At 41.5% G+C, this 18,218-nt stretch overlaps 1 protein-coding gene across 7 annotated transcripts in view; it reads left to right on the top strand.

Annotated features, from left to right (window-relative positions):
* Positions 1-18,218, top strand: part of LOC103279179 (zona pellucida-binding protein 2) — a 44,917-nt gene that overhangs the window by 4,695 nt on the left and 22,004 nt on the right. For 4 of the 7 annotated variants that reach the window (XM_008112969.3, XM_062957893.1, XM_008112973.3 and 1 more), the window contains exons 2-4: positions 10,342-10,467; positions 11,558-11,683; positions 12,462-12,605. In XM_008112969.3, coding sequence (XP_008111176.2) covers positions 11,623-11,683; positions 12,462-12,605 — 205 coding nt within the window. In that variant the 5' untranslated portion in view covers positions 10,342-10,467; positions 11,558-11,622. Of the gene's footprint in view, positions 1-4,020; positions 4,188-4,218; positions 4,352-7,028; positions 7,856-10,341; positions 10,468-11,557; positions 11,684-12,461; positions 12,606-18,218 lie in introns of those variants that run through there. The other 3 variants (XM_062957891.1, XM_062957892.1, XM_062957890.1) reach the window with 3 other exon arrangements.

The following is an 18,218-nucleotide window of genomic DNA, read 5'->3' as shown; positions in this document are numbered from 1 at the left end:
TGAAGGGCAACATCTCTGTTGTTGGGTAGAGATGGTCTTTCCGGCTTGAAAGGTAAAGGTGCTATCCAATTACCTTCAGGGTCTTGAGTGACTTGGTTGTTCATCATCTCAAGAAACTTCTGTTCATTTTTAGAGAAGGCTGTTTGCTCATCTCTCTCTGTGACTTCAAAGATGGAAGAGTAATCGGGCATTACTCCCTGGCAGCAAACTGAGATGTGGCTGGCACATCCTTGCATTAGTGAAGGCCTTTTAGTGACAGGCTGGAACATCTTGTTCAGGCAGACTGGGCCTAACACCGTCCATCCTAAAGGCAACTGCTGGGCCATGGGTGAACCCTTAGGACCTTCAATCTGGTTGCTAACACGGAACAGTGTGGGACAATCTGCACCAATAAGCATGACGATGTCTGTTTCCAAGTCCAAAGCTGGAATTAGATCTTGAATACCTTTGAGATGAGGATGGGCTTGTACCACCTCCTTCGTGGCTATCTGTTCTTTGTTCCTGGGAATCAGGCTGCATTCTATAAGGTCAGGAAGATCGTACCTGACCTTTTGTCCGACAGGTGAGATTTTGAACTTTGTTGCAACTCTGCCATTCATCTTATTCTTTCCAGAACAAGTGGATATGGTGTATTCTATTGTCTCTGTATGAAGGTCGAACATGTCGAAGAACTCTGGGGTTGCAAGAGATGCGTCACTTTGGGCATCCAAGGCGACGTAGACCCTTTTCTTATTCCATGGCTGCTTGTCTGGATACACCTCTGCCAGGCAGATTGGGTGGCAAATCCTGGGCTTGTGGCTATTTTGACAAAGCTTGGTGCAGGCAACCGCAGGAGCCTTGAGGGCTACCTGAGGTTCTGTAGGCCTTTGGTCTTCTTTGGTTTCTTCTTTGGTAGGAGAATTTGACTTTGCTTTGAATTGAGGGGAATCGAAGTTGTGCATTGCAGAGCAATGCTTGATGCTGTTGCAGTGCTGGCATTTAACCTTTTCTTTGCAGTCTTTGGAGAAGTGAATAGTGGCGCCGCAGCATCTAAAGCACACCTTGGCCTTTTGAACTATTTGGAGTCGTTCTTTGTAAGGCTTCTTTGCGAACTCTCTGCATTCAGCTAGGCTGTGTGGCCTTTGATGAATGGGACAGGATATGGTGTTGTTGCTGACTGGTTGAGCAGAAGCTGCAGGAGTTGCGTCTGCCATCTTGACACTCAGGTTCCTTCTAAGATCTTTGCCCTGGGCTTTGTCTTCTTTGGAGGTCTTTTCAGGCTTTAGGTCTTGGTACAAAGCGAGAAGACCTGTTTGAGGGTCATTCCTCTCACGGGCTGCTCTAGTGACGAAATCCACCAAAAAGGTGAAGGGCGGGTATACATTTGCATTCTCCTCTTTGTACTTGAACACCTGTTTCCCCCAAGCTTCTCGAAGAGGAAAAGGAAGTTTGCAGAGAATGGCACTCTGCGACGTGTGCTGGTCCAGACATGCTAAACCTGGCAGCTCTGGATTTTCTTTGGCTGATGCTAGCTCTAGTAAAAGATCACTAAAGTCCCAAAGCTGTTTGCAATCTTTCATCTTCAGTGATGGGAACCTGTTGAGTCGATCCATGAGGGATGCTTCTATCTCAGTGCTCGCACCGAAGCGCTGGTCCAAGCGAGACCACGCTGTGGACAAAGCTTTTTGGGGGTCTGCTACATGAGCAGCATAAAGTCTTTTTACTTGCTCGGCTGAGCTGGGTCCAAGCCACGCCATAAGAAGGGACAGTTCTTCATCCGCTTCTAGCTTGAAATCTCGAATGGCCCTCATGAAGGTGATTTTCCACAGAAGGTAGTCATCCGGTCGGTCAGTGAATTTCTGGACGCCTTTGTCTCTGATGTCTCTTCTTGGATTTCTCAAGAGGGAACCCAATTGAGACTCCAGTGTGTAAGGGTACATCTGAGGAGTGTGATGTGGCGTGACAAACTCAATGTTCTTCGGTTGAACACATCTTTTCGCGATGGTAGGCGATGCTGGGTTCAGCAGATTGCTGGCAGGCAGCACCTCTGAAGCCTTCATCTTCAGCGATGGGAGAACTGACTTGGTATGCAGGGATGAATGTGGTGGTTCACTCCCGGCTATGCCTTGCCAATGTGAATGGACATCTGGATGTTGTTGAAAGACGTCATCCTTTTGTTCCCAAGTAGACAAGTGGTATCTCTGAGGCCTAAGTACAGGGATGGACTCTGACAGAGATGATGGCACTCTCCCGGCCATGCTTTGCTGTACTTCTGAGGAATGGGCTGGCCTTGAAGTTGCGAACACTGGAACAGGTGAGCGATCTTCAAGGTGGCGAAAGGAGATATGACTCTGCACTACAGGTGATTCCAGTTGCAGATGTGCTGAAACCTTTGCTGTAGGCTCTTGTGTTGGCAGGAAACTAAGGTTTTCTTGGGTTAGTTCCTGTGATAGGGCTTTGGCTAGAACGTTAGCTCTGACTATCTTTTGTACTGTGTCTCTTTTTACTTGAAGCAGATCTAGATCCCGTTGCAGCTCATCTTGCTTGGCTTCAGCCATTGCAAGCTCTATTTCTCTCTGGGCCCTGGCCTGTGCTAGGCCAGCTTCTTGTTGGGCCCTAGCCTGCGCTAGGTCAGCTTCTTGTTGGGCCCTAGCCTGCGCTAGGTCAGCTTCTTGTTGGGCCCTAGCCTGCGCTAGGTCAGCTTCTTGTTGGGCCCTAGCCTGCGCTAGAAGCAGTTTCTGCTTGGCTTTAGCCTGTTGAAGGAGGAGTTCCTCTTCATTGAAGGCAAAGTCTTGCCTAGCCATTTCTGCAGACGCCTCTGCTTCTAAAACCTCTTTTCTAATTTTCAAACGGACAGCCCCTCTGTTGTAGTGGGCTGCTTTGGAAGAAGTACTGATGAATGAATGTATGGATTGGGAGGAACTGCTATGCCTAGATGAATGCTTGGATTTAAGGCTAGCATCATTAGATGGAATCTTGAGCAGACTGGATCTAAGGCTTACACATGGGGAGCCTTGAACCCTTTCTTCTGCACCTTCTACAAGGGGGGATTTGACCCTTGTTTGCAAAATCTCATTGCTATGACTTGCCATTATGTAATTCAAAAGGAAACTTATCCCAAATTTCAAACAGTACAAAATGCAATACTAATTAACTATACAATTAAAGGCACACAAAAGGGCAATGCAATATTTTAAACAAGACAATTAAAACAGCTGCTTAACTGGGAAGTTAAGCCTGGGCTTTCATAAACTTGCAGCAGGCTTTGAAGAAATGGCAGGAACTGCAGAAGGTTGGAATTTATTGCTTTGCAAACTGGTTTCTGGAAGAGGCTTGGTCTGCAAAGGCTGACTTCTGGAGAAATGTATCTACTTTGCAGAAACCTGGATTTTGCTGCAGTTGCAAGAGCTGAATGTAGCGATTTGCTGGCTTGAGAAACAGAAAAGGCGGGAAACTTAGCAAATGTTTCAATTTGCAAAGGCTAGGCTTCTAGCAAATGTATCCACTTTGCAGAAGGCTTGAACTTGCTGCAGCTACAAGAGCTGAATGTAGCAATTTGCTGGTGGCTTGAGATGCAAAAAGAGCGGGAAAGCTTGCAAATGTCTCAATTTTGTGAAGGCTGGGCTTCCCTCTGGAGGCAAAGGCAGGCTTCTTTTGACTTCTTTATCTTTAGGAGACTATGGGCTTGGCAAATTTAAGGCCCTTTCACTCCTTCTTTTCCCTTCTTAGCACTTCTGGAAGGCTTCTTTCAGCAGTTCTGGAAAAGAAGGCTTCTCTCTCAGTACTCTCAGCACTGCTGGAAAAGAAGGGTCCTCTCAGCACTGTGCCGTCGCGCCTGGGGCTGTAAACTCTTAGTGAAAGAGGCATGGATGTGACATCTTTCCCCAGGGGATTGCTTCTTGCCCTCCTTTAGGGAAACTGGAACTCCCAAGGACCAAAACACTGTAGTTAACTCAAAAACTGGGTTTATTCTTCACAAAGGGGTTAAAAGAAAATATACATTACAGTCTTTGATTGTTTAAGTCCATGAAGCTTGTCCAGATCCCTCTTTCTCTGGCTGTGAATACCGGAGCAAACTCAGCCTCAGTCCAATGACCTATATCTGAAGACAAGAGTCTTCCTCTGTTGCCAAAGGACTGATGTGAAGGCGCTTGAGACTCCTCAACGTTGTTCAGGTTGGCCCTGAACATGAAGTGTGAGTCCCAAGGGTAAGAACCTCAGAATTGGTGCTGAGAGGTAACTTTTGAAGGGCTTTCAGAGCCAAGCCTCTCTTTCACGTCCATCCGATAGAGTGGAATGAAAAGGAGGAAACACAGTCCTACTCCAGGAAGAGGTGGAGCCAAACAGTTTAGCTAAGTGAGCAATATAACAGGTACAAACAACATTGATTGACAGATATAAATAACCAATCCAACTACATTTACAGGGTAAGGGCAAAATCAGGCATGATACAACAATTCAGATCTTGAAACTTATAGTTTGACATATAGATGGCGCCACTCGCGCCGTCACAGATCGCCTAAGTAAGTAAGTAAGTACATGTAATATAAATATACAATTATAATAGTGTATTATTATTATTATATTGTATTAATTATAAGGAGCCCTGGTGGCGAAGTGTGTTAAAGCACTGAGCTGCTGAACTACCAGACCGAAAGGTCCCAGATTCAAATCCCTGGAGCGGAGTGAGCGCCCGCTATTAGCTCCAGCTTCTGCCACATACCTAGCATGTAAAGTCAGTCATGTTGGGTATATGTTTCACGTTTGGTTGATATCCATCCTTGGTTGGGTTCAGAGTGCTCTCTGGATGTGGGTGAACTATATATAACTCCCACCCTCCAAGATCGATCCCCTTCCAAACCTCACCAGCATTTAAAGTTAGTCATGTTGAGTGTGTGTCTCAGGTCTGGTTGAGTTCCATATTGGTTGGGTGCACAATGCTCTCTGGATGTGGGTGAACTATAACTCCCACCCTCCAAGATCAATCCCCTTCCAAACCGCACCAGCATTTAAAGTTAGTCATGTTGAGTGTGTGTCTCAGGTCTGGTTGAGTTCCATATTGGTTGGGTGCACAATGCTCTCTGGATGTGGGTGAACTATAACTCCCACCCTCCAAGATCAATCCCCTTCCAAACCGCACCAGCATTTAAAGTTAGTCATGTTGAGTGTGTGTCACATTCTAATTTTTGTTGCTTGTAGCCTTGCCAAGGTATCTCTGGGCAGGCTTAACAAACAAAGTATGGTTTGATTAGTGAGTTGATCCGAATCCTTGCCCAACCTATCTCTTGATCTCTTGCAGACAATGCTTTTGTATGCAGACTAGTTTTTCTGGTTTGGAGACTAAAGCCTGTGACTTTCTTAGATATCTGCTCAGCTATGGACCTCATCGCACTCAAGCATTTATTCACTTTAAATCCAGTTTCTGCCTCATGCAAAATTCTGGGGTTTGTAGTTTTGGTGAGACCTGTCTGGCTGAGCCCCTCTCTAAAGTGGATTTAAAGTGGATCCAAACTCTAGTGTGATGAAGTGGTATGAAAGCGACCTTTGAACAAACTGACTGAGGTTGCATCTACACTGCCATATAATCCAGATTATCAACACAGATAATCTACATTGTCTGCTTTAAACTGGATTATATGTGTCTACATTGCCATATAATCCAGTTCAACGCAGATAATCTGGATTTTATATGGCAGTGTAGAAGGACCCTGTAATTTTAGATTGCTATTTTTTGTTTTGTGTTTCTTTTACAGTTTCTATTTGTTTTCATTTACCACAGTAGGAAAACAATTCACTCTTTCTTCATACACACACACACCCCTTTCCTGATTGTTTTTCTTAGTTTTGGGACTGCATTGTGTGTTCTGCAAGAGACTACTGAGGATCCTTCCACACAGCCATATAACCCAGATTATTAAAGCAGATTATCCACAATATCTGCTTTTAACTAGGTTATTTGAGTTCACACTGCCATATAATCCAGTTCAATGTGGATTTTATACAGCTGTGTGGAAGGGGCCTAGTCTGCTAACTGCATCTAGACATTCAGGAATAAGCAAAAAGTATCCAACAGCTGGGGAGCCCCCAATGGTGCAGCGGGTTAAACCACTGAGCTGCTGAATGACTGAAAGGTTGGTAGTTTGAATCCGGGGAGTGGGGTGAGATCCCGCTGTTAGCCCCATCTTCTGCCAACCTAGCAGTTCGAAAACATGCAAATGTGAGTAGATCAATAGGTACCGCTCTGGCGGGAAGGTAACAGCGCTCCATGCAGTCATGCCGGCCACATGACCTTGGAGGCGTCTACGGACAACACCGACTTTTTGGCTTAGAAATGGAGATGAGCACCAACCCCCCAGAGTTGGACACGACTAGACTTAATGTCAGGAGAAAACCTTTACCTTTACTATCCAACAGCCACTGAGAGGCCCTTCTGTCATCCTTAATGCCTCCAGAGCGACCTTTTTTATTGGCTGCCCGGCTGACTAGCGTTTTCCTGAGGGCCTAAGTCCATCTGGATGCCTATGGTCTCACGGATACCAGACCATCAGTGAAAAAAATGAGTGCTGCGACTTGATTGGCAGCTTCTCTGAGAATACACCCTACTCGGCTTTTCCTCCCACTGCCCAGCATTGACCTGGAGAGGCTGGTGCAGCAGAGCTGCTCTGCCATGGCTGCCATTTACCGCTACTGTGTCATGACTTCGTTGCTAGATAGCCATTAGCCCGAAATTACTTCTAGTCACCGATTCCTTATAGGAAGACAGTACTGGGCAATTTTACCAACCAGCTCCCCTTTGGCCATCAACTTAGTACTGAAACCAGGCTTGGCTTGGCTTGGGACTGCTGACTTTTCTGCCGATGATGCTCAACTTTTGATTGTGTTCCTCCTGGGCTTTAGTGGGGACTTTTTGTTTTTAATTTGTTTTCAGATTTTTAAAAATTATCATTATTATTATTATTATTATTATTATTATTATTATTATTATTATTGTGGAGACTTCTCTTAATTTTCTCACTGGCTCATGTTTATCACTGATGACTGAGCTTAGCGAAAAATACTATATTATGTTTATTATGTATTTTTAAGTTCAATTACATATTATTTTTATTTAGTTTTATAAGTTTATTCTGAGATTTTTTTTATCCGCTGCTTTGATTTGAATTATCATTGTCTGTTTTCAGCATTGAATGTTTGCCATTTTGTTACTTTTGTTGGAAACCGCTCTGAGTCTCCTGGGGAGATAGAGCAGGGTACAAATAAAGTATCATTATTATTATTATCAACCATATCTTGTTTTTTGTTTGTTTTTTTTTAATCCCTTTTTCACTTTTCAGACTTGGAAGTCCAACTCTTTGACCCCTTCCAATCCCACATTATCTGCTTTAAACTGAAATATATGGCAGTGTGGACTCAGATATCCCAGTTCAAAGCAGATATTTGTGGGATTTTGTGCCTTGATATTTTGATATGGCTGTGTGAAAGAGCCCTTTGTCTCCCAGAGCTCACATAGTCAAAGGGAGGAATCGTCTCTACCTAAATGGATATCTCTCCAGACCATCAAAACTAATGGTCTGGAGGGATATCAAAACATCAAAACAACAAAAACATATTGACAAACTGTAGGCCTGTGACACATCATTTTTTTTCTCCACCTTTGCCTGATGAAGAAACAATGGAGCTTCAAAATTGTTTGTGATGTATGTTGTGCATTAAATAAAGGCAAAGGTTTCCCCTTGACATTAAGTCTAGTTGAGTCTGCATCTTGGGGGTAGTGATCATTTCCATTTCTAAGCCGAAGAGCCAACGTTGTCAGTAGACATGTAGATAATGTGGCCATCATGACTGCATGGAGCGCTATTACCTTCCCGCTGGAGCGGTACCTATTGATCTACTCACATTTGCATGTATTCATACCACTAGGTTGGCAAAAGATGGGGCTAACAACGGGAGCTCACCCCACTCCGAGGATTTGAACCACCAACCCTTCAGTCAGCACGTTCTGCATCTCAGCGGTTTAACCTGCTGTTCCACCACGGCCCCATAATTTGTGCATTAGTTGGTCCAACAAAAGTATTGCTAGTGGATTTTGAATGTATTTTATTGTACATTGTTGTCAACTCTTGTTTTCTTTTCTCCAAAGCCACAAATTAGATCTTCATTAGTAAAATGCTCTGCTCATCCATTTGGGTGGAAGGCCAGACCCCAAACCAAAATCAGTGCACCTCTGTTTCCCTCCAGTAACAGGAACAGGTCCTTGATAATTTGAATTTAATGGAGTCATTGTTAAAATCCTTTTACCAAGGGCTGCTTTACAGTATAAACTCTTCTGCTTGAGTGAACAGTTAGAACTGTTACAACAATTAAAAAAGAACCAGAACTGGGGGCTATGGCAACAATAACTGCCTCTCCACAGCATCGGCTATGTGGCATGCAGCTCCCTTTGACACTTATATTATTGTTGTGTCTTCTCCCTTCCACAGTAATGGAAAACAGTAAGTAGCTCAAAACAGAAAAGAGAAAGACGAGCTGAGCCTTTTTACTATTGAAGAGGGATATTGTTTCCTTGTCTCTTGGGCTGGATCTACACTGCCACATGACCCAGTTTCCAATTCCAGATTATCTGCTTTGAACTGGATCATATGAGTCCACACTGCCATGTAATCCAGTTCAAAGCAGACAATCTGGGATAAGAAACTGGATTATATGGCAGTGTAGATGGAGCCTCAGTTACAAAGGGATTCCATCAAATATTTTTTTGTGAAGTGTTTCACTATCATCTTTCTCAGGCCCCTTTTATACTGCCATACAATCCAGATTATCAAAGCCGATAATCCACATTATCTGCTTTGAACTGGATTGTATGAGTCTACACTGCCATATAATCCAGTTGTAAGAAGATAATCTGGATTTTATATAGCAGTGTAGAAGGGTCCGTAGAAGGGGTCTGAGTATTGAAATATATGTAGCCCAAACAGAAATAAAACAAAAGGTAGATTTTTACTTTGGGGTAACCCCACCTTTCTACAGGTAGCATAAAAATGTGAGTTGGACAATTTAAGGAAATCTTAAATAACACAATGGGAAATGAACATTCTCGGTGGCCACAGAATGCTAAGTGTCTTTTGAGGGCGGAAAAAATGGAATATGGTATAGTAGAGTCTCACTTATCCAACATAAACGGGCCGGCAGAACGTTGGATAAGTGAATATGTTGGATAATAAGGAGGGATTAAAGAAAATTACATTATGATTTTAAAATTTAAGCACAAAAACATCAGTTTGACAACAAATTTGACAGAAAACACATTTCAATACACAGCAATGTTATGTAGTAATTACAGTACTGTATTTACAAATTTAGCACCAAAACATCACAATGTATTGAAAAGATTGACTACAAAACACTGACTACTAAAAGGCAGGTTGTGTTGGATAATCCAGAACATTGGATAAGCGACTGTTGGATAAGTGAGACTCTACTGTATCTGGAAAAGAAGACATGATTGGGCAGAAATATAAATATAATCATGGATCCTGTACCATTTTTCTTCTGGTCTCATTTGTGCCAAATCTAATACAAATCTACTCTACTCTATGGCTGTTAAAGAAGATGATATTCTAAAGATATTGTTAATCCTAAAGATTGTGGGGAAGGGAAGACACTATTTTTTTTGGTTTTTTAAATACTTTAATACTTTATTTCTATCCCACTCTATCTTCCCATGGGACTTAGGGCGGTTCACAACATAAAAGACAAACATTCAATGCTGTAAAAGTACCACAATAGACTTGACAATTCCAATAAATAAAAACATTCAACAATAAAAACCCGTCTCATAAGAAAAATAATTAACACATTAAAAGCCGTATCTAAATTCCATTCCTTATTACAAAAAACTGGATCTTTAAACATTCCCATTTCCATATTTTTGGGTACATGGGAAGGGGTTTTTTGCTTTCTAAAAGAGGACAGGGATGGGGCCATTCTGATCTCCTTCCAGAGGGAGTTTCAGAGGCAGTATAGATTCATACTTCAATGTTGATTATCTATTTTATAATCTGGATTATATGGCAGTGTAGAAAGCGACTCAAGTACCAAGTTAACAGTGTTACAGCTGACATCTAAACCCATGACTTCATAATTCATAGCTCAGACTTTTAGCCACTGTACTACACCAAAACTGAAACTGAATCTTGAAAGGATGCTAGAAATTATACTATTAACCATGTCATTTTTTGTATTTCATCATTCACAGCTTTCCAAAATACTATTTATGTATTATTTAATATAATATTGCACATGAGAATGCTAGGATCCAAATAGATTTTTAAAACTTTCACATCTGTTGTTTCCTTCTCTAAGCGGTACATTTGAAGACAGAAACCACAGAAATATCACCAGATGAAGAAACTTCATTTGAAGTTACTACAGCTGTCACAGAAGTTCAGCAGAGTTCTAATCAAGTATCTGGAAAGGAAGAAAAAACAGGTGATCCAAATGTCTTAGTCCTCATCTACACTTCCATATAAAATCCAGAACTTTGAACTTGATTATATGGTAGACACAGGCATCTTTTGCACAGCCACATCATTCATATCAGAATGTAGATTAACGAAATCCAGTTCCATTACGGAGAGTCTCCACACACACCCTGGGAACAGCTAAAAAGCCCCCACAGCATCCCGAAAGCTGCCCTTATGCTGAATCGATCCCACAGAATGACATTTTTTTTCTTTATCCCATTGGGAGAAATGTGCTGAACAGCAGCAGTCAATCAGATGAGAATCGGTGATGGAATTCATCTTCTAACTCACTGGTTTTGGATTTTCTCCTGACTTTTTAAACATGTGATTTCCATGTGGATGCGTGTTGCGATGTGCATTAGGGGTGTTTATTTTCTAACCCCCCCTATAATTCACATCATTCTGGATTTTATAGCATGTGCAGATGGGTGTCCTAATGGTAAAGAAAGTAAGGGTAGCCCAACAGACCTGGTAAAGAAAGTAAGGGTAGCCCAATTGAAAAAGCTATGACTGGACTGAAAGGTTCCTGCTCCGGATCTTTACCACCATCAGATTTTCCCATAGTCTGCTCAATCCAAACACACAATTGAAACCATACACATGGAAATGTTTCTAGCGCAGAGCTGCCCCAAGGTCATTTTCGGGAGTAGGCTACCGGAATTTTGGCGCCCCTCCCGAATTTTGGCGCCCCCCCCCCCAAACAAATTGCTGATAAGTACTGGCAGCGGCGGAAGGCCCAGCCACCTGTCCAAGAAATGGAGGACCATCATCCTCGAACTACGAGGGATCGCCTAAGTAAGTTGTTCATTCACCAAACAAAGAAAGTTCAGCTTATTCTTACTCTGGGCGCCACAGTATCGAAACTAATAGGTGCATTTCCATTAATCTTTTTTGGGAGTCTCAGACTTTACCTGGAGTTGGCCACTTTGTAGAAGTTCATCACGCACAACTCCACACATTTTAATGCACAGGGCAAAGATCTAATGTAAAATACTATCTGTTTTACTTCTGTCTATTCCCATTTGTAACGTCATTAATATTTTTTCCCACTTTAGTTCCAGTATTTGTTCTTATTGATTCACACAATTTAATTTTGACCTGCTTGACTGAAAAGCTATTAATGGAAGGAATAACTGATCCCAAATACCTGTGGATGGGACCTCTGGGACTCATCACTAGAGGTAGCAATTATTTTAATTGCATATATAATTAAGAGTATGCATTTTATATGGATGTTTCTCTACAACTGTGATGGACTCAAATAATTCTGATTATGTTTCCCAAAGCAGCATTGGTTACATCTGTGTTTTCTGTAATTCAGCAATGTGGCATGTGCCCAGGGGTTACAGCTTGAGTATCCCTTATCTGAAACTCCAAAATACTCCAAAAGCTGAAGTTGCTCCTTTGAGTGCTTGAGCTAGTGCACGTATTCAAAAATTAAGGCCTGCGGGCCGGATGCGGCCCAATAACATCATTGTCCTGGGCCCCGTTCTAAACCTTAGACCTAGGGTTGCCCTAAGTCTGAAACAAATTGAAGGTACACAACAACAACAATCATAACTAACCTGACTATCTAAAAGAAGGGCCACACTTCCCATTGAAATACTGGTCATTTTAGGTTGATTAAAATTGTTCTTCATTTTGAATATTGTATTGTTCTTTCACTTTTTTTGTATGCCAGGAGAGAAGGCACTGCATGCGCCTTCTGGCACGTGTGCCTTAGGTTTGCCACCACTGCGTTAGGGTCTCCATACATTGATAAATGACTAGAAGGACGTGCATCAACAAGGAGTGCACTATTATAGAGAATCCTAATGTACTTTGGACTTAAGGATAGAGGACATTTGTGACTCTAAGAAATGCAAACTTTATGTGTCTGTGGCTTTATGACTAGTTACTTTGCATTGTTGACCTATGTCAAATTATTAAATGTGTTTGATTGCATATTTTGATTTCCAGGATCAAAAAAATTTCTTCTGAGTGAAGATGGTAATTTGGAGATTTATAGCATTAAAAGCAGTGATTCCGGGAGGTATACCTGCAAAGTGAATTATCTATATAACACCGAACAACTGACTACAGAAATTCATTTCATGGTATATGGTAAGGCTTCAGTAATTTTGGTTCCAAGTATCTCTACAGTTTTGTACACATGACGTTTATATGTGATATATCCTAACTCACCAGAATTTTATTATTTTTGATTTAAAAATACATTTGAAGTTAGGCATAAACCACAGACATCTTTTTCGTTAGCCTAACTTACATGTACTGACAATTTACCTACAAAGCTAAAATTCTGTGTTGATTTCCTTGTTGAATTTTCTAATGCTCATGTGCACAGAGATGACATTATTATCCAATTACAACAGTGCTTCGAATCACATAGTTTCATCTGCATGAACTACAAGCACACACTGCTGTATGTGTTGTTGATTTTGTCCTATTTTCTGGCGGCATAGCTACAATATTGCGGTATGGTCCCAGTACAGGAGGTCCATGGTGGTGACACCAACTCTAGTGATGCCATTGTGATCAATATAATGTTAAATAACAGATGTTTTATGTTTCTTGCAGTGCAATTTATGGGGGGAAATCTTTCATCTTGGGATATTTAAAATTGCTAGTGACTGTCTCCTAAAAGAATAAATGGTAATAGCAAAGTGAATCAAAGCAATCATTTTCCTACTTAAAAGTTCACTGCATCCTGAGCTAATGGCCTGAAGATTTTTAATTGGAAGGCTAGTTTAATTTTCCACCCTCTTAAGGATACTTTCTCTCTACTTGTTTTTTCCTCTCCTCTTTGAGGACTACTTTCTCCAGTGCTCTTTGTCTTGAGGAGACCACCAAGGAAGCTTAGTCTTCAAAGGACTTTCATGTTCTATTCTTTTATTTTTAAACCATAACTATGCATAAACCGCTCTCTGAGCTGTGAATAGCGTAGCTGAGAAATAAGACAGGTACGAAAATTTCTATTAAGAGTGGTCATTTCAAAAACTGGGCTGTAAATTACATCACAACTATCATTAATGGCAAATTTAAGACATTGTCAGTTTGGGACATGATATTACTACAAGCTCTGGTGGCACAGTGTGTTAAAGCGCTGAGCTGCTGAACTTGCAGACAAAAAGGTCCCAGGTTCAGATCCCAGGAGTGGAATGAGTGCCCGCTGTTAGCCCCAGCTCCTTCCAACCTAGCAGTTCGAAAACATGCAAATGTGAGTAGATCAATAGGTCAGGAAGGTAACAGCGCTCCATGCAGTCATGCCGGCGACATGACCTGGGGATGTCTATGGACAACGCCGGCTCTTCGGTTTAGAAATGGAGATGAGCACCAACCCCCAGAGTCGGTCACGACTGGACTTAACGTCAGGGGAAACCTTTACCTTTACCTATTACTACAAGCCAGACTGAAATGAATGTGGTAGTGTTTATTCTTGATGTTTTTAAAAATTGAAGCCTAAATACTGTTAATTAAGTATTTTTAAAATGCTGTCCAGAAAATTGTTCTGCAGAATCATCATAAACATTTCAGCTGGGAATTTCTAGCTGCATTAGTTGCAGATGTAAATAACTATGAGATATTTTCAAAGTGAGATGATCAAGAAATGTTTGGACTCAGTACCTGCGGATGGGCAGGGGGAGTAAAAGGAGGGAGTGAGGGTGTGCATGTGCATTCACTCACATACTCACTCACCCTGTCTGGGGAGAGTGAACGAGATGGAAAAGCAGGGTGTATAAGGACAGTGGTGCAAAGTACCCAGGATATTGAGAGTGGACAGGATGGGGAGGGGAAGACAAAAGAGCCAGAGTGGGATGGTGGTTGTGGTGGGCAGAGGGTAAGGCCAGCAAGAAAGGGTTGCAATGGCTCTACTTCTGCCGTCTGCCCTCCTTTCATGCTCCCTCATCTCATCCCCTTCCCCTCCTGCACTTAAGCAAAGCCAAGCCCGGTCAAATTGCAAGTACAGTTACTTTTAGTATGTGCTAAATACAATTTGAGGGAGCCTAGAGTTAGTTGTGTTTTTCCCCCTTTTTATTTACAGTATTTATATTCCGCCCTTCTCACCCCGAAGGGTACTCAGGGCAGATCACATTGTACACATACAAGGCAAACATTCAATGCAATATGAACACACAGACAGAGGCAATTTAACCTTCTCCAGCTTCCTGAGGGTATGCTCAATTCCAGCCACAGGGGGAGCAGCTGCTTCATCATCTACTGTGATGTGGACTTTCTCGTTCCTTTCCGCACGCTGGTGGAATTTTTATGGTGTCATTAATTTACCATAACGGCACTCCATGCAGTCATGCCGGCCACATGACCTTGGAGGTGTCCATGGACAACGGCGGCTCTTCGGCTTAGAAATGGAGATGAGCACCAACCCCCAGAGTCGGTCATGACTGGACTTAACGTCAGGGAAAAACCTTTACCTTAACCTTTACTAAATTTAGTTAAATTAGCTTCCCCACAGAGTGGTACCTAAATTTCTTACTTGATAGATGCAACTATCTTTTGGGTTGCTTAGGTCAACAATGAACAGGTGCTATTTTTATGGGCTGGCCTCAAACTCATGACCTCTTAGTCATAGTGATTTATTGCAGCTGGCTACTAACCAGCCTGCGCCACAACCCGGCCCCGTTCAAAGCAGTCTTGCACCCTTATTCTTCCTGAAAGTGGAAGGCCAACTGTACTCAATTTTTTCCAGACCAAATGAACAGTTTTGCTGATTAATGAGCACCTTGTTGCAAAATGTTCTACCATAGACTGCATTCGCCAACCTGATCCTCTCCAGATACTGTAGAACACAGTTTCCTTAAATTGTTGCTTCTGACCCCAAATGGGGTCCCCTAAGCTCAATGTTGGGGTCACAAAATTTGGCAACAGTAAAAGGTTTTTGAATGTCACTTAGTGGCTGATTTTAACATTTGCATGAATCTGTTAGCAACAATGTACAGCAAATATTTGGATGTACTTCATAGAAAGGTGAAATCAACCCATTTAGCAAGCCTTGCAAATGCTGATTGCTAACACTATGTAACATGCTTTTTCCCTGGGTTATAAATGTCATTTCCTAATTGGTTCCATCATAAAAAACATGGAAAGCGTTTGTTAATCTGCAAAAACTTTGTTTTTGTGGGAAATCCTGCAGTACATTTTGCTATAGTTTCCCAATGAATATTTCATTGAGTTTCAACCAATTCAACATAGCCATAAAAACAAAGTTTATGGAATATAACAACTACTTTCAAAGTAAGTATTGCACAATTAAACAGGAAATAGCAAATTTTGTTACATAGTATAATTAGTAGATTTTTGGTTTCTATATCTGTTTAGAGCCCCGGTGGCGAAGTGCGTTAAAGCACTGAGCTGGAGACCGAAAGGTCCCAGGTTTAAACCCCGGGAGCAGCGGGAGCGGCCGCTGTTAGCTCCAGCTCCTGCCAACCTAGCAGTTCGAAAACACGCCAATGTGAGTAGATCAATAGGTACCGCTCCGGCGGGAAGGTAACGGCGCTCCGTGCAGTCATGCCAACCACATGATCTTGGAGGTGTCTATGGACAACGCCAGCTCTTCGGCTTAGAAATGGAGATGAGCACCAACCCCCAGAGTCAGACATGACTGGACTTAACCTCAAGGGAAACCTTTACCTTTATATCTTACTTTGTATACCTATCTACCCAGGATCATGTAAAAAATTTCTCAGAACAAAGGGGTTGTGCATGAAAAAGTTTTTAAAGTCCTGCTGTAGAATACATGGTCCATTTAGCAAGTCTTTCGCTACTCTGGCTGTATGTGTGAGGAATCTTAAAAATACAACTACTATTGACACTAATGTTGTAGATTATAACTTCGTTTCCTCTACTGTTCTGCTTAAAACCCCATGGTGCCACTGATCGTGCTCTCCTCAACTGTTATGGTTAGAGATGAAATTACACAAGTAAGATCAGGCAGCATTGACACCTCCCCTCTGTGGCTCACCATATCTGTCTCTCTAAGCAGAGAGGATAATAACTACAATGCTGCCTAGAAAGGCACACCCTCAGCCTGGTTACTTAACCATTGTTTCCTTCTGAACAGGACAAATCGGGTGCTTGCAATATGTTAAGGAACAAGACCAACTTCTGCTTAAATGGCAGGAGTAAGTAGTGAGATTGCTGTTTCATTCTGCTAATTCAATTTACCACAAAAAGCAGTGCTAAATAGTCTTCTTTGTTTTAATTGCTTTTAGTTAGACCCTCAGTAAAGCAGTGTCTATCTGAATATCAAGTGCCAACAAAAGCATGGCACCCAAAGGTATGCAGGAGTGCCACCTTGTGGGTGACTGCGGGGCTAATGCTCCCCTCATAACCAGTCATTATCTTTAATGATTGGATTGCAGCTGTGGCCCAGAAAGTATGCATATAAATTGGCCCAAATTAGTCTATTTATTATTATTATTATTATTATTATTATTATTATTATTATTATTATACCCCGTACCATCTCCCCGAAGGGACTCGGAGCGGCTTACATGGGGCCAAGCCCAGGTCACAAACAATATAAAAACATAACAATAAAACAATCAATCAACAATAAAACAAGTCATGGGTCAAGATACAATAAATATACTATGATAAAATCCTGGGTCGGCTCTAAAAAAGAACTGGCCAAAAAAAGTGCAAATAGTGTCAGATTCAATCAGGGTGAGGTAGATCCCAGAACTATTGTCCCATAAAGTGCTGGCGAAGGCATACACTATGGTCTGCTAAAGGAATAGGGTATAATAAATAAGATATTTTATTACCTTACCTGTTCTGGAAAAAATACACTTCTCTGTAGGAGTTTTTGATAAGATGCAAAAACACATAGACCACCTTGCATTAAAGAAAGTCGAAATTAAAATGGGGAGAGTGTGGTTATAAGGAGTTACTCTACGAAGAACTTATACATATGTTATGTTATTTACTTAATTGACTTTATCAACGCTCCAGTAACATTTGAGAACCTTATCAAGACAGCAGTAAGGTTTTTTTGGTTTTCATTTATTCGATTTTACTTTAAGACTTATGTGAATGGTTGCCAAATTGTATATTTGTATGTTAAGAACTGGTAATTAACTCGATTCAACGCCGAGACAGCACTTTAGATTATTATTAAGTCGACAATAAGACTTTGTTTGGTTTTCATTTCTATTTGGCAAAACTGGAATTAAAACTAGAAACGGTAATAATTTTTCTGTAATATCTTTGTAAGTGTTGCCAAATTGTACACTTTTATGTTAAGAACTATACTGATTCAGTGAATGAGAATACAAGTATTGGATACCTTAAGTAGAGTATACGTTGCTATATATACTACTAGCTGTGCCCGGCCACGCGTTGCTGTGGCGAAGTATGGTGGTATGGGAAATAAAGTATTGAGGAATTGGTAGTAGTTAAGGTAAAGGGTAAAGGTTTTCACCTGACATTAAGTCCATTATAAATGGGTTATATAGCCTTCTAATTGGCAGCAATGGGATAAAAACCATTATGCCTCTCCCTCTAATTAGGACTTAATTTTTCTTTTCTTTTTGTTGTATGAACGTAGAGGCATGGATGAGGGGTTGTGCTGCCAAGTTTAGTGTTTCTGGAATGTGTAGTTTTGTTGTTTTGTCCTAGGCCGAAATTTCATTACCCTTTTATATATATAGACTAGTAGACGTGAGAGATTTTACAGGGACGGGGCTATGATCTACCACC

This window comes from Anolis carolinensis, chromosome 6 (assembly GCF_035594765.1).
Source record: "Anolis carolinensis isolate JA03-04 chromosome 6, rAnoCar3.1.pri, whole genome shotgun sequence".
Classification (NCBI taxonomy): domain Eukaryota; kingdom Metazoa; phylum Chordata; class Lepidosauria; order Squamata; family Dactyloidae; genus Anolis; species Anolis carolinensis.
This window is presented reverse-complemented; position numbering and strand designations above follow the sequence as displayed.